At 47.7% G+C, this 15768-nt stretch overlaps 3 protein-coding genes and 1 non-coding gene across 4 annotated transcripts; 1 reads left to right on the forward strand and 3 right to left on the reverse strand.

The window, feature by feature from the left end:
- Positions 1-1167: 1167 nt before the first annotated feature.
- Positions 1168-3345, forward strand: SOWAHD (sosondowah ankyrin repeat domain family member D). Its single transcript, XM_038164552.1, has one exon. It carries the CDS (start codon positions 1450-1452, stop codon positions 2464-2466), a length of 1017 nt encoding a protein of 338 aa, XP_038020480.1. The 5' UTR covers positions 1168-1449; the 3' UTR covers positions 2467-3345.
- Positions 3346-6648: 3303 nt separating this feature from the next.
- RPL39 (ribosomal protein L39) lies at positions 6649-9532 on the reverse strand. The gene is made up of 3 exons (XM_038164566.1): positions 8490-9532; positions 8191-8294; positions 6649-6951 (listed from the first exon to the last, which is right to left on the reverse strand). The coding sequence occupies exons 1-3, from the start codon at positions 8490-8492 to the stop codon at positions 6903-6905; spliced, it is 156 nt and encodes a 51-aa protein (XP_038020494.1). The 5' UTR covers positions 8493-9532; the 3' UTR covers positions 6649-6902.
- Positions 7068-7199, reverse strand: LOC119695222. The gene has a single exon (XR_005255101.1). It is a non-coding gene; the product is annotated as a small nucleolar RNA SNORA69 (small nucleolar RNA).
- On the reverse strand, positions 9412-15752 carry UPF3B (UPF3B regulator of nonsense mediated mRNA decay). Its single transcript, XM_038164542.1, has 10 exons — positions 15541-15752; positions 15213-15319; positions 14994-15100; positions 14168-14266; positions 13714-13824; positions 12991-13034; positions 12224-12412; positions 11574-11725; positions 10559-10871; positions 9412-9726 (listed from the first exon to the last, which is right to left on the reverse strand). The coding sequence occupies exons 1-10, from the start codon at positions 15718-15720 to the stop codon at positions 9580-9582; spliced, it is 1449 nt and encodes a 482-aa protein (XP_038020470.1). The 5' UTR covers positions 15721-15752; the 3' UTR covers positions 9412-9579.
- Between the last annotated feature and the right edge of the window lie 16 nt (positions 15753-15768).

Below are 15768 nucleotides of genomic sequence, written 5' to 3' on the forward strand. Positions count from 1 at the left end.
GCAAAGAAAGAAGCTTCAAGGGGCTGTTGTGGCTTTTAGCTGCCTGACCAGCTGCAAAACCACCTGGTGACAGTTCAGCCACGGGTGTCAGTCATGGATAAAAAACTTCTGGAGAAAAAGAGGAATGGGAGCTTTTGGAGCAGAAGATTTAGTCCTGATTTCTAAGAAAATTAGGGTACAGGCTACTAGTGGCTGCAGCTGCCAGCAATGCCAGGCGTGGACTGTGCTACAAAGGGGATTATGGCAAGAGAGGAAGGCCAAATTCCCAGTGGGATGAAACACTGGGTGCCAAGGAGCCAAAAGTGTCCCAGGCTGGGCTTCCCTTACATCAGAGAAACCCACCAGGCACTGGGGACACGGCCTCTTGGGGCAATAAGCTGAGCACAGCATCAAGGAGAAGCATTGCAGTCATGGGGGGCTGTCAGGCAATTGCTTCAGTGAGACAACCTTGGGGGGCTGCTGGGGTCAGAGGAACCAGTCCTGGAACCACTGTCATGGATTTACACCCGCCAGACAATGTAACAGGGTCTGACCCTGCTAAGAATGCTGGGTTCAAGTGAATGTTTCCAGTGAGTCTTTCGTTAGTTCTTTGGTTACAGCTCAAGCTGGTGCTTCCAGAGAGGAACCCCAACCCCAATTCACACTTTTCAGTTATACCCCTGACACTCATCTTCCAATCCAAGTCAATCACTAAATTCCGGTTGGAAGTATCTTGATTTCTTGCTGGGTTTCAGTGGAGCTGGGCTGGTTGCCTTCTGGTATTACTTTATTTTCCTGGGATTGTCTCCTTGGCCCTTATCATCTCCATTCTGCTCATATCTGCTGAATTCCAAGAGTGTTTTGTTAGCAGCATCGTTTTATCAAAAGTTTATGTTTGGTCAGCTCTTACAGCCTTAAGGCTTTGGCTACTTCGGGTGCTAACGCTGAGCCAGCAGTGCTAAGCGAGACTGTTCAGGCGGGAGAATGAAGTTCATCGATTTCTGCTGTAGCATCAGCGCTGAGCAGCCCAGGACCCCCGTGCCTCCGTTCGGTCCCGCGGTTCTGCGTGCTCTCTGTATTCCCGTACATTCCCCGTATTCCCACATGCTTTCTGTATTCCCACACTTTTCATGTATTCCCGCTCCCTCCCTGTATTCCCACGCGTTCCTTATATTCCCACATTTTCCCTGTGTTCCCACGTTTTCCCTGTGTCCCCCAGGTTCCCGCAGCCCGGCGGCGCTCCCGGTGTGACGGCTCGGGGGGGCAGAGCCAGCCCTGGCGGGGGCCGTGCCCGGCAGCCACGGGCACGGCGTGAGCAAAGGTCACCGCAGCGCGCCGCTCGGCCGCCATGCCCCGCCGCCGCGCGGAACCGGTTCCTCCTTCGCCCAGGGCCGGGAGGGGAAGCGCAGGGTGAGCGCAGGGCAGCGTGAGCTGTGCCCTGCTGGGGACAGCCCTGCGAGAGGCACCGCCATGGCCCGGCAGGAGCGGGAGAAGAGCGAGGCAGAGCAGAAGGTAGCTGGCATCTCCCGGAGGTTCTCCTTCCTGGATGCCGCCCAGCCCCGAGCGGGCGGCCCGGCCCGCAGCTCCCGTCTCTGGCCGGCCACCCAGGGGAGCAGGGAGCGTTTCCATACGCTGCAGAAGATGGACACCAACAAAAGCATCAGCTGGGGCAGACACAGCCTGGGGAGCTGGGGTAGGTCTTCAGGCAGGTTCTCCGTTAGCCCCAGCAGCACCCGGAGGAGGGAGCTGAAGGAAATCCTCCTGCAGAGCAACAGCCCTGGCAGCACCATGCGGCTTGCCGCTGCTCAGAAGACATCCAGCAGCAGCAGCAGCAGTCTTCCCGCAGGGCTGCACCAAGAGGAGAAGCCTGAGCAGAGCCCTGATCTGCTGCCCCTTGTCCTTGATCCCCTGGAACACGCGTGGCTGCTGACGGTGGCCGAGGGTGATGCGGACAGCATCATCAAGCTGCTGGACCTGGATCCCAGCCTGCTGACCAGGAGAGACTTTGTGACAGGCTTCACTGCTCTCCACTGGCTTGCCAAGCATGGCCACCATGAGAGCTTCATCCAGGTCATCTCCCATGCGCAGAAGAAAGGCTACCCTGTCAACATGAACATCCCCACAGCCAGTGGCGGGCTCACCCCTTTGCACCTGGCTGCCTTGCAGGGACACGAGGTGCTCATCAAGGTGCTGGTGGGAGCTTACGGGGCAGACACCACCTGCAGGGATCACAACGGGCGCAAGGCTTGGCAGTACCTGCCTGCAGACACCTCCAGGGACCTAAAGGAGCTGGCAGGGGCCTTGGAGGAGGACTTGGTCCAGCTGCACTCTCACAACACCAACAACAACTGTAAGTCATCCAGAGAGGCTGGGGCAGGGCAGGACTGCGTGGACTCCGGGGCCGAGGGAAAAGCCCAGCACTCCTGGGGCCTGTCGACCCTCCGAGGCTTTGTTAGACAGGCCTTTGCTTTCTTCCATGAGCGCTGAAGCTCTCCTGGCTCCATTCACCAGTAAACCAGCCAGAAAAGCCTGCAGGGAGCTGGGAACTTGGCTACTCAAAATCCTGGTCAACTGAGGGTTAAGCCATTGCAACATGGCCACCCTGGGTCTCGTGGTCTTTTGGGGCTATTTGGGTGTGTGCGTGGAGCACCATGGCCATTGGGAGCAGTGCCTTGGGACAGCCCTTCCAAAGAACTGCCTGTCTGCAGAGGGGGTTGTGCCATGCCCCCGTGGATGGGGACTCCTTGCTGCATCCCAGCAGGTCGCCATGGTTGGGGCTCACGTGGCAGCTCTGCTTTGGGGAGCTGCTCCAACACCCTGCGTGCTCACAGGAGGATGCTGACCCACCAGGTGTGGATCTCATGCTGCAAATGCCTTCCAGCTCCCTGTGAGATCTCCTGATCTCTGCTATATGCACCTTCTCTGGGTTGATGTTTGTTTATGACAGCTGATTATAAAGCTGATTCTCAGTAGAGTAAGAGCTAAGGGCCCTCTTAGAAGAGTCCAGGCCAAGAGAAGCCTTTCTAAGTGTGAAACAATTCACACTGGCAGCCCTTCCCTTGAGACTCCCCATCCCAGGAAGCTTTAAATGCTCAACCTCATTAGGAATGGGGGCCAGAGCAAAGGAGGCAGGAAGGACACAAGGGGGGAACCATGTGGTGGCTTCTGTGGGGATTAGAGTTCAGTAACAGCTCTGGAAAGATGATTCATCCTCAGAAACTGTGGAAAAGGTATGTGAAGGCTGTGAGATTGAGATTATTTTTATTGCTACTGAAGTCATGCTCAAAAATGAAACTGATGAACATTGCTGCAGCAGCAAAACGGTGCATCTGTGTCTCAGTCACTGCATTAAAAGGGCAAAGCCTCTGCTCGCCTGTTTGTGTTTTGTTCACCAAGTGGATTTCTGCCCTGATGATTTCAACTTGCTTTTTACATTCTCAAAGGCCAGTATTGCTTCAAAATATCTTCAGAAAAACAACAGCCCCTTCCTCTTTCTCATCAGCATGAGACTATCCCTACGCCCTTAAATAGCAGTCCCGTTTGAGAAGTGCTTCTCAGAGAGGAACTGGGGAGTTTCTGTTCCTCAGGGCAGCCCTTGCAGGGACAACTCCTTTAGGAGGGCAGTTGTGGTTTTCTTTCCTGCTGCCTTTCAGGGGGCCTGCAGGGGTGACTGAGGGGCTCAAGGTGATCTGGCCTGGCTACACGAGTTCATTTGCATCTTGATGCAGAAAGATACACAAAGACACACAGGTAACTTCCTCTGGGGAACTACATCTGGAGGGTTTCACAGATCCTGAGCAAACTCCAGTTATATTCAGACTGCTTGGACACCAAAATAACCCAGTCTGCAGTAATGACATGTGGAACAGCAGCCTCCACGTGAGTGAACAGGGATCCACTGACTGGATAATGCCCAGTCCAGGTGCCTGGGTGGATGTATAGATGTGTCTGGACATCTTTTTAATCTGTAAGGACAGCAGCAGATACATACAAAACACACTAGAACTAGATTTAATGCTCAATCTCCAACAGTATTGTAATGCTTTAGCTCTAATAGATTGAAGATATTGGTAATGCAGCTCCTTCCGGAGTTGTGGCCATGTCCGTGCCCTGGGAGAGCAGGCTGGCTTCTCACAAGTCTGCTCATGCCAGCACAAACTCCATGAACAGCACTGGTGTCAAGTTCTGGTAACCAAAGTGCTGTTGATAAGACAAACAGGACTGACGAAATATTTTTTTTACCTATTAGTCTTCTGTTACCCTTTTACAGCTGTCAGGGAAGGGACACGGGATGGCTCTTACATCCTCCTCTGAGTAATGCACAGGGTAAACAGCAGAATTGAGAATTTCCTTGAAGGAGCCATTTCCTTGGCAATAGTACCTGTGGCTTAGTCATGCTCCACCCAGAAACATGGACTTAAATGTTCCATTTGAAAGTAAAATTTGGCTGACAAATGCTGCACCTAAATACAACAAAATGATTTTCAGTTATTACCTCCTCTTGAGAGAGAACCCAAACCCTCTAAAGACAGCTTTTGCCCTCATCTTTTGGTCATGGGTTAGACCCAGTATTCTGTGCTGAGACAAATCAGGTGGGGACTGCAGAGCAAGACCAGAACTCTGCTTCTCTAGATGTGTTACAACATCCTCACCATGTCACCCCCAGCCCTGGGTGGGTCCCTTTCCATTGAGCAAAAAAAGATTTCCTTCCAGTGACCCTCCCCTTTGTCTCGCTCGGATCATTTTCATACCTGCAGAAAGGCAGTTGATTTGGATATAGAGACATGTTTAAAAAAACATTCCTCAAGTATACAATCAGCTCTAACTTTGCTTTTCACTCAGAAAACAAAACATATCCACCAAAATCAATGGACTACAATATCCAGGTTTTTTTTTTTCTTTAAATCTTCTGTTGATGTCTCAGTTATCATGTTCTCAGTTATCAGTTCTGCAGAGATTCCTGATCCCCTCTCACAGGGAGGAGAGGGCAAAGAGAGCTGCCACTGACAACAGGACAACAGAAAACATTCAAACACAGAGACATTTGTTTGGTTAAGGTTCTGCAGAGGATTGAGTTTAACCCAAGTTTAATTTGTACTAAATTTGCTTTGTGTTATCCCTTAATGTCCAGTTTGAAAAGCAGATTCAGTCAAACAGGGAAAATAACACAAGGAGTTATTTTCCAAAACAGTTCTTTAGTAGAAGCTACTTCCACCTAATAAAATATTAGTCATGATAGTAATAGGGAGACTTTCTAATAAATAGTAATAAATGGTCCAATCTGTTGCTCAGGAAAGTTTTCCCACAAATGCCATGGAAAAACTGTCTCTTTCCATTCTCAAGTCCATAAAATTGCTGTTTTACTCCTCAGCCAGGTCCCCATAGACACAATTACACAGAAACTCCATGAGCAGCTTTGCCTGCCAGCAGTGATGTGGAGAGGCTGGAGGAGGTAAGCTGGATGCCAAGGCAGAACTCCAGTCCTCAGCAGAGCTGTTATTTCCTGAACGCTCACTTCAAAAAGAGTGCAGAAAAGCTTTAAAAATCATTGAGGTCAGAGTGGCTGCAGCACGCAAGCCTCTGTTCAAACATCTCTGGCAATGCTGTTTGCTGCTTTCCTGTTGCAGTGACTTAGCTTCCCCCCGATGATGGGGTCCAGACTCTTACCAGACAGGATAAGGAGCTGGAGGATACCTCTGAAGTATCCTGAAGCTGGTAAAAATCCCAGCCTTGCTCACCCCGACTGACAGAACCCTGCAGCACACCCTAGGAAGGGGATACCTCATCACCTGAGTGAGATGTGTATTTCTTAGCCTGTTTGGCACATGCTGCACCCAGCGTTACTTGCTCAGAGTTGCAACACAACGGAGATAAATCTATTTACCTTCAGTGTGAAAGCAGCAACACAGAAGGTATGGCAGCCTGAAGGTTCCTCAGGAAGCTGCCTCTCAGGAACGGACCCACGACCCAAGGCTGAAGCCAGGAATGAAGCAGCACCTTGGCTACCCTCAGTGTGAGGATGGGCTTGGCCAGAGCCCACAACAGGCTCACAGCAGCAGGGATTTCCTGCTGACCAGAGCGGCGACCCCAGCTCAGAGCTGTGAACAGAACGGACTGGCTGCAGAGCCACAGCTCCTCCTCCACCTCCCTGCAGTAAATGGTTTCACAGGCCCCAGCAGAGAATACCAGCACAGGGGAGCTGGAGTGCCAAGTGCCCAGAAACCCTGAATCCCCTTTTTCCTCTTCCCATTTTTTCAACAGCTGCAAACCCTCCCTTTGTGCCCCATCTTAAATTTCTACCTGTCTGCTGAGAATGTTTTATACTAAGCTGCATCTGTGGTTGGTGTTGATTTATAAATCAACACAAGACTCCCCACCAAACTCATATTATTTAATATTCTAGGGAGTACACAGACATTATGTGCTGCACTCTACACTACTGCATTTTTCCAGAGGTTTTCTTCAGGTCTGATTTTGACTTTTTTTTTTTTTTTAAATTGATACTTTGCTCCTGAAGGTTTATAGTCACTGAAAAGGAAGACAGAGCCTACTCTACCTAAAAAGAGCTGCCAAGGTTCCTCGTATTAAGTGAGAATTTAACTAATATTACCATTAATTTGATTGTTACAATCCCACCACATACATATGAAATAATTTTCAAAACCAAAGCTATTCAGGTCCATATTTATTAGTTAGCCTGTGCAGTGTCAATGCTCACGGTGATGCCTGAAAGAACACTAATAGAACACAGTCTCCATGTTTCAGATACAAAGATTTTCCCAATTAACATCAACATCCCAGACCAGCTTATAAAAACCCCACACTGGGGACTGCACTCCAGCACCACAGAGGAATGACTTGAGGGTGTTATCGATCTGACACAGAAAGACCAATGTTCATTAGAGCTCCTGGGACAGTCTCTCTTACAAGCCCAGTTTGGTCCTCCTCCAGTGCCTCCTTTTGGAGTTGTACCTAAGACAAAAGCAGAGTGAATTAGCAAAGTGCACACACACATTTGTTAAACATGAAAGCAGAACAGCACATGGAAGAAGTCTCTTCCATGAAAGCACATTAATTTGTGAGCAGGCACTTGTCCACGTTAAGAACAAATGCTTTCACCATGGTGTGGGTGAAAGCACAGACAGTGTTAACAGAGTTGCTCTCAGCAGGAAAATGGCAGCGCTCCCACAGCAGGAAGCACTGCAATTGCAGCCTGCTTGAACACAACGCCTGGACAGAATCCATGGCCCGGCTACTCAAGCCAGGAGACCAAAATCCATTCTTTTGTCCTATGGTCAGGTATTTCAGAGTACTGCAATTCAGCTGAAACAGAACTCAGATGTAACCTGGCATGCGGCAGACAAGGATCCAGCTGAGCGCACGCACCACTGATCTCACCTAGAAACAAGGTGGGAGCAGCTACAGGAACAGAACCTAGCAATGCTGTGCTGGGTCACTGCTTGAGCCAGCCAGTGCTGCTGCTGCTCTCCTCACTGCTTAGGAAAAAGAGAGAAAGAGAAGAGGGAGTTCTGTTGCCTTAAAAAGCCCAGATGAAGGAGTGCATGAGATAAAAAACTATGCTGCAGTTTTCAACCAGAGGGCTTGGGCAGGCACGACCATGAGCATGCCCCATGTGCACCCAGTGTGTCACAGCACTCAGTATTTCCCTAAGCACAATGCTCGAGAACAAACACAACAGGAAAGCAAAGAACTATGACAAATTAATTCTACAGTCAGGTACCAAGCATTTCTTACTATCAATCTGACTTCCCATACATCCAACAAGCCCTCTGCTCCCCGAACCTCAGAGCACCCATACTCAGGAACCATGCCTTAAAAATGCAGGAGCACAAAGGGGCAGCTATGAGAGAAGGGGAACGTCAGGAACAGAGAAGCTACCAGAGAACAAAACCTGGAATAAATCATCCACACGTGCAGTTCAGGTTTTCACTTTACATATAGCCCTGCTGAACGTCTGGGGACACTTGCAGAGCACCGGTGGAAAACCACTACAGAAAAAAATGGCATGGAAGCCCCACACCGCCTCAAGAGGCCTCACCTGCCCCACCATCCCTGCACGGCCCTCCCGGGCACAAAACTGCGCCAGGCTGGCAGGAACGCCACCAGCTCCCGCCTTGCGGGGCCGCCCGGGCTGCCGGAGTGAGCCAGCGCGGCCGCAGCTCCTCAGAGAGCACCGCCCGAGCCCCTTACCTGATCTTATTGCCGGTTTTCATGCGAATCCACTGCGGGATGGGCCGGTTCTGCTTCTGCTTCTTGGCGAGGAAGCGTTTGATCTTGAACGTCTTGTGCGACGACTGCAAGAGAGCGCAGCGGTCAGTGCCTCACCCAGCCCCGGCCCCGCCAGGCCTCGGCCAGCCGGGAATGCCGCACCCGGCTCCCTCCCGCTCCCTCCGCCCCGCCGCCCGCCCGCCACGACCCCCGAGCGCTGCGGGCTCAGGGAGAGGGCTCGGGGCGCGGCGGGAGGGCGCGGATGGCCGCGGATGTCTCACCATGGCGCGGAGCGGCGCGGCGTCCCGGCGATGGCGGCGTCCGAGGAGGCGGAAAGGGGGCGGGGCGGCGGCGGCGGCGCGGGCAGAGCGCCCCCTGGCGGCCCGGCGGCCCCGCGCGCACGGAGGAACGGCGGCGGCCGAGCGAGTTTGTGCGAGTTTATTGGGGTTTAGTACAAAAACAGCTTTATATGGCTAAAGAGCGCTAGCTTGGGAGGACCTGCAACTGGCGAAGTCTCGTTCTGGGCTGTAAAACAATACTTCAAGTTATGAGGGAAGAGGCAGCAGTTCCGAGAGGGCAGGAATTCAGAAACGTTTCAGACTTGAGAGAAGGGAAAATGCTGGAAAAGAACGCGATGCCCAAACCAGCTACGTTTGATTAAAAATAAGCATTTCGATGTAGGGAGACTTTACATGAGAATTTATCAAGTCATATTCAACTATTAAGCCAGCTTATTCATACACTCCAACTTAAGTTACTTTATCCAGAGAACCACTGAAGAGGATGGTCTCTCCCTCCCTAACATGGTTACTGCACTGCCAGATGTTCTGCTCCTTGTGTGCAAAAAGGCTCCTATCCACAGGTACCTCAACAGCCCCAGCCTGTGTATGTGTCTCAGTGCTAGACTGACACACTTCAGCTTTCACTGCCTCGCGCAGGAGCACCACACAACACAGCAACGCCTGTGTTAACTCCAGGCAACTCCAAGCTTGCTCTGCTTAAGTGCATCCAACACTGGCTCCAATTGCCTTAGAGTAGAGCTCTGGCTTTTGATCCAGGTGTCATTCCCTCCTGACCACAACTGATTTATTATCAAACTTAAGGCCATAAAGTCTTTCTGTGTCGCAAAGATTCTCTTCTCTGCTGTAGTTAGATGCTGGGAAAATAAGTTCAAATAACTGAAAATATTACAATGAGAACACATTTCAAATTTGGAATCTACAACTGAGGTTCTTTAACCAGAAACATCCAACAGCACAATGCCCCCTTTTCTTCCTTTGTTCCTTTTTCGCTCCGAAGGCACTTCTGGATTGCATAGTACATGCTCTTTCGCTGCACAGACAGTCAGAACACATAAGGCTGGCACATCAGTCACTCCTCTTCCTTCGTGTGACTGCTCTCACCCTCCTGTTTCTTATCCACTCCCTGATCTGGGGGCTTTGCAGCACTGTCTTCATACTGACACAATCTGCTCCGGCTTCGGGCTCCGGGCTGGTACAGCTGCATTGCTGGGCGATCCTGAAATAAATCAAAACTATTTAGATTCTTTCATAACTCCCTGATCTCAGGGTTATTATGGCATCATTTCTATGGTATTAGAAATGGCTCAAATTCAAACTTTTCAGGCTAAGTTTAATTATTCCACAGTGGTGGCAAAGTAACTTCAATTGTCTCAAATCAAGGTTGTCTCTGTTGTAAAGCAACATCCCTGTTCAAACCACAGTGAACACTGCTCAGAGTTGAGGTTATTTGTAAGGAGTTTCCTGTTGAGTTCAGCTCACATCCTCTCAGAAGAGAGGCCAACTTCAAAGTTTCAAAACCTTGAGTTTCATTTGTACCTGACAATGTCTTAAGTGATACAGAAAACAAGCACAGAGATACTGCAAAAACAGATTTTGTAGAGTACATAAAATTACACTCAAGACATTATTTCTTGAACCTAGAGCACATGTTACATTCTGCAAGTTGCAGTTTCCTATTTTAAGGAACCTGTTCAATCACACTCCCACTCTGAGATGCATTTTCAGGCATCATAAGATCAGCAGACACAAACAGATTACTGATACTCTACCAACACCTTAAAGAGATAGCCTATGGCACAAGTCAGCAAGTAAAAAGGGATCAGTGTATTACAATTTAACCCATATTTTCTTGGATTAGTTCTTACACAGTGACAAGAAATACCACTGTTAAGCAAATTTTAGTGCACATTTCTAGCAATGGCAGAGTTTGGTGCAGAACAGGGAGAAGTTTCAACAGAGAAACCACATGGTTCTTTCCTTGAAGTGCTTTTATCCTAAAAACCACAGATCCCTACGAATCAACACATGAATTTAAAGAAATCCAGCACCTTGTTTCTGATACGATCCCTCTTAATTGTATCCTCTTTTTTATCGTCTTTGGTTACTTTCTCAGATTTGTCCGTGCTGCTGGTAAAGTCTGTAAGATCACTTTTCTTTCCCTTTTCTCTGAGTAAGTCTCTCTCCTTTTTCACCTCTTCCTCTTTTCTTCTAAAAACCTTCTCTTTCTCATAGCGCTCTTTCTGCCTCCGACGCTCCTCTTCTTGGCGTCTCAGTTTCTCTCTCTGTGCTCTCTCATATTCTCTGTCTCTGTCAAAATCTCTATCTCGGTCCCTGTAGTCCTTTACACACTCATCTTCTGATCTGTATGAAAACAAAACTGAAAATTAAGCTCAAAAGATTCATGAAACAGAGCTGGGAGATCAATGTAATAGTGGTGTAAATGTGCAATAGGAAGATGACACACTGGCAGGTACTAGGGAGCTCGTGGGAGGCTCTGATAGCCCAAGTCATGCATGACAGCCAGAGAGGACACTGACCACTAGAGCTTCCCAGCCTCCTACTTGCATAGCTGGCTGAGTCTCTTCTGGCTTTGAAAAAACATCTGAATTTGTCTGTCTTATCTGTATTTCTCACATGGCAGAACTGACCTCAAACAGATCACAGAGCTGTTGAGAATTACATTTTCCACTTTGACTTTTTACAAGACTTAGAGGGACTGGTAACTGGAGAACACCACTCCTCTTGCCATGGTTATAATAATTGCAAGGACAGTGCAAACAGCCTGCTGCATTCACCTACATATGGGCTTCCTTAGTGGAGTTCCTATAATGAGTTGTAAAAATATTAAAATCTGCCCACTAATGAAGAATTTCCAGGTAATTCACAGAGCTTTCTGTAATCGTGGGGATGTGCACTGGCACAGAGAACACAGCTCATGCCTTATATGAGAAAAAGCATTTGAAAGGAATTTCAAAACACGGTCATGGCAGAGCAGCCTAAGCCTCAGTACAATCAGGAAACAAGTTAGAGATACATATATATTTATAGCAAGTACTAGAATACTTTTTTGCCTTCTCTTCTTTTGTCTCCCCATCAGATCGTTTGGCAGATGCACTACTCGCATTTTTTTCCTCCCTCAGAGTCTCTCTTTCCAGTTTCTTGGATTTTTCTTTTCTCTCCAAGTCTTTTTCATCTTTTTCAGGCTTCTTAAGTAGCTACAAAGAAAACAGAAGTCTCAACTAAAAAGCTCACTCTAACACATATTGTCTGGCACAACACCGAAATTGCATCAAAGGAACCACAGTCCAGTAAGAATTAAACATTAAAGAAATATTACTGCAAATCACAGTATTTCTAAAAGCTGGAGTGTATGAGTAAGCATTATTCACACAGCAGACTAGGATTTTTCTCCTAAACCAGGCAGGCTGTTTTAGAAAGCTTAAAAATAGTCTCCATTCCATAGTGAATTCACAATCCTGTTTACCGCAGCATGTACAACAGTCACATGACAAAAACTTTAAATATTACTATGAAACATTACAGCATGTAAACCTTTACAATGCCTACTACTGAATATTACAAAAAAATTGGTCATTTACTAACACCAAACTCATATGATTCTTCACACAATACCCAAAGTACATTTTGAGACTGATATACAAATAGTAGGGGAAAGGGAGTGTAACAGTTTATAATAAAGAACTGTTCTAGACCTTAATCTTTGGTTCTTCTTTTGATCTGTCTCTTTCTTTTTCTGGGCATCTGTCTACTTTCTTCAATTTTTCTGCTTCTTTTCGCTTCCTTCTCTCCTCTTCTTTCCATTTTCTTCTTTCCTCTTCTCTTTGTCTTTTTCTTTCTAATTCTCTCCTCCTTCTCTCCTCTCTTTTTTCTTCTCTCAGTCTCTGTGTATGTAAAAACAAAGAGAAAGTGTCTCTCCACAGCAGAAAACATCTCTTTAAGCCATCAAACAACTCACCTCAAAGCTGCCTCTATTATAAAAGAAAAAAAAAGTCCTGTCATCTCTATTGTTGTGAACCTGAACATGTTGCAGCAGTATTTTTTTTTACTAATAAGCCTTAATTTGTAGTGTCTTAAAAAACTCAAATACATCACTGGCCTCAGCCTTTATCATTCAAATCTTAATTAAATCTGCCCCACCTCTGATTTTCTCCATTGCTAGAAGTTAAAATAACATTATGTGCTAGGAGAAGCATCACTAAACAAGGACCTCAGCCATTCTGCACTAAAAATGGAAGCACTACAATGGAATCTGTTTTGTCAGTGCAGAGTTATTTTGCTGTGACCAGAATGTACACAAAGCACCACCATTCCAACACTCTACTCCCTTAAAATAGTTGAACCAGAAGTTGACAAGTTGGGTCAAAAGCTCCTTCCTCAAAAGGAGGGGCAGAAATGTATCAACATACAATGAGCAAATTGTACTTGCAAACAACAAGAAAATTCTGCAGCTAAGTCTTACCTGTTTATTTTTCAAGAAGTTCAATAAAGGAGTAGTCTTTTTAGCTGGAGAACAGATAAAACAAATGTAAATATTTTGCCTTATCCAATACTGCAATACCTACAACAGAGCTCTGCATGAAGTGAAGCAGCCTTACACATACCCCTGCCTGTCTCCTCTCACATACAGCAACACAGCAGTGAAACAAGTATTCCAAATCTATCTCCAAACAGCAGCAACTATTAGGATTCTATAAACTTATTTAGGATATTAATAGGATATCCCTTACACCTATCTCTACATTCAGTCTGCATTAGGCTTTTTCCATTTTTAAAGAGATCCCTGTAAGATACTTGAAAAGAGCAACCTGGTCATTATTGGTGGTATTTTACCCAACCACACTATCTCTTAACTTGTGCCTGCATGGAACATCACTGATCACAGCACTGTGCATTAATCACCACTGCATCCCACTGAAATGCAGCCACTCCACAGCCTGGTCTGGCTAACAAACATCTGCAACAGGAAGGAACTTTGTCATCTAAAACCTATACCTACAGAAGGATTTAGAGCACGGGAACAAAACAAAACACAACACACAATAGGATTAGCCTAAATGTTTAACAAATAGTAAGCAGGCACACAAAAGAATTCAGTCTCCTCCAGGCTGAGCTTCAAATTACAAAACACATTTGTTTCTTTGTGATCTAGGAAAATGTAACTGTAGCACACAGATTTCCATACCTATTAGCTCTTTGTTTCTTGCCTCTATTTCCTCCAACAAAGTTTCAGGAGTGGAGGTTAATTTTTCATCATCTGCACTGTAACTTTCCAAAAACTTCTTGTATTCTGGATCTACACAGAAGAGAAGGGAAAAAGGGAGGGCAGGCGAAAGAAGAGATACTGTAGCATGAAAAGTATTTACATCATGCACTGCTCAGTTATTTACTCCAGCTGGTTGTTTATATGGCACCTTTCCATAAGTTAGCAGCTCAAATGAGCTGCTGTATTATGTTTGTCTGGGACAATCATATTTCATAGATTTCTAGCTGACAAAGCAGTGCTCATAAACTTCACATATAATTAAGCAAACATCCTCTTGGTAAAACTATAGTGTCACAGTAAAAACATTACATTCAAATTACTGCTAAGAGTTTCAAGTCTACACATGCAAAAACAAACTAGCTTGCTGTTATACCATCTTCAATAGTTCCAGTTTTGGCATCCTTTTTCTTACTCTTCTTTTTTGCAGCTTTTTGGAAAGGTGCAAACTCAACTATAGCAGCATATTCCTGACCTGTTGAGAGAAAAAAAAAACATTAAAATAAAGATGAAACAGATATAAAATAGATTATGCTGTCCATATCCAAAGCAGAAAGGTAAGTCTCACAAGAAATATGCAATACTACAAGAGACTACTTACACAGCATAAAAACATTATTGTCTTTGGAAAACCATTTAACAAAAAAACAAATCACTCTACAGATAGCAGAATTCATGACCTTACTCTCACTATACTAACAAACCAGCAAATTCACAGGCTGACAAGAAGGACATACTAGATTTAAGACTGCCCATGGCTGTCAGTTCTGCCACCTCAGCGGCACCACGCCATGTAATGGCCTCATCCTACAGACTCTGCATTCACTGCGCAAGAAAGAGTATTTTAAATTAATACAACTGAAGCAAATCTCAATTTTGACAAAATATAGCAGAATACAACACATAACAAGTAGGCTTTAAAGCTTAGTTTTCTGACAAGAATACTACATTTATGGCTGCACAAATCCAGCTAGGTATGGCAAACACAGTGCGTTGTTACACTGCAAACCAGCTCATTTAAAGGACTTAGATGTTATCAGATCTATGTATGTACGTATTTCTAGAGGTATTTGAACTGTTTTTGAGGCACTAAACTCAAACAAGTCAGGCGTGGCTGCTCACATCCACCCCTCCAAAACTCAGCCAGCACACAGCACGGACAGCAGGGAAGCAGCAACATCCACCGAGTGCCGTTCACTTACCTTTATGATCGACAAAAACGTAGCCGTCAAAGCGATCCCTGAAGAGGACTATGTCTTCCTGGTTCTTGAAGTTGATGTAGGCTCTCGAGAACATGTGCGGGTACAAGCTGCAGAGACACAAACCGAGAGCGCTGCGCTGACGAGGCGGCGGCGCCACCGGGGCCCGGCTGCCGGCAGCGGCGGCTCCCGGGAGCGCCCGGACCGGGCGGGCGGCCGTACCTGGAGTCGTTCGCGAAGAACTCGAAGTAGTCGTGTTCGGGCAGAGGCTGCAGGTGCTCCTCCAGCTGCTCCTTCGTCAGGCTGGGCGGCAGCCGGCGGATCACCACCTGCGGCACGGCAGGACCGGCACTCAGGGCGGCGGGGACGAGTCATTACCGCGCCTCCCCCGACACGTCCCGTCCCAGGAGGCCCCCGCAAGCGGCCCGTTAGCGGGGGAAGGTCCCGTTACAGAGGGGGAGCCCTGTTACCGGAGGGAGGAGGGGCCCGTTACAGAGGGTGAGCCCCGTTACCGGGGAGGGCGCCGTTCCCGGCGGCGCGCAGGCCCCACCTTGCTCAGCGTCTCCTTCTTGTCCTTGGGCCGCTCCAGGCGATCGAGCTCGCCGGCGCCGGCTCTGCCGTCCGTGCCGGCGGCGGGGCCCGAGCCCGGTCCCGCGGGCAGCAGCACGCCCGGGCCGGCGGAGGCCCCGCGCCGCTCCTTGGGCCTGGCGTTCTCCTTGTCCTCCTTCATCCCGATCCCGATCCCGATCCCGATCCTGACTCCGGGCCCGGGCTGCGC

Source organism: Motacilla alba, chromosome 4A (genome assembly GCF_015832195.1).
Source record: "Motacilla alba alba isolate MOTALB_02 chromosome 4A, Motacilla_alba_V1.0_pri, whole genome shotgun sequence".
Lineage (NCBI taxonomy): Eukaryota > Metazoa > Chordata > Aves > Passeriformes > Motacillidae > Motacilla > Motacilla alba.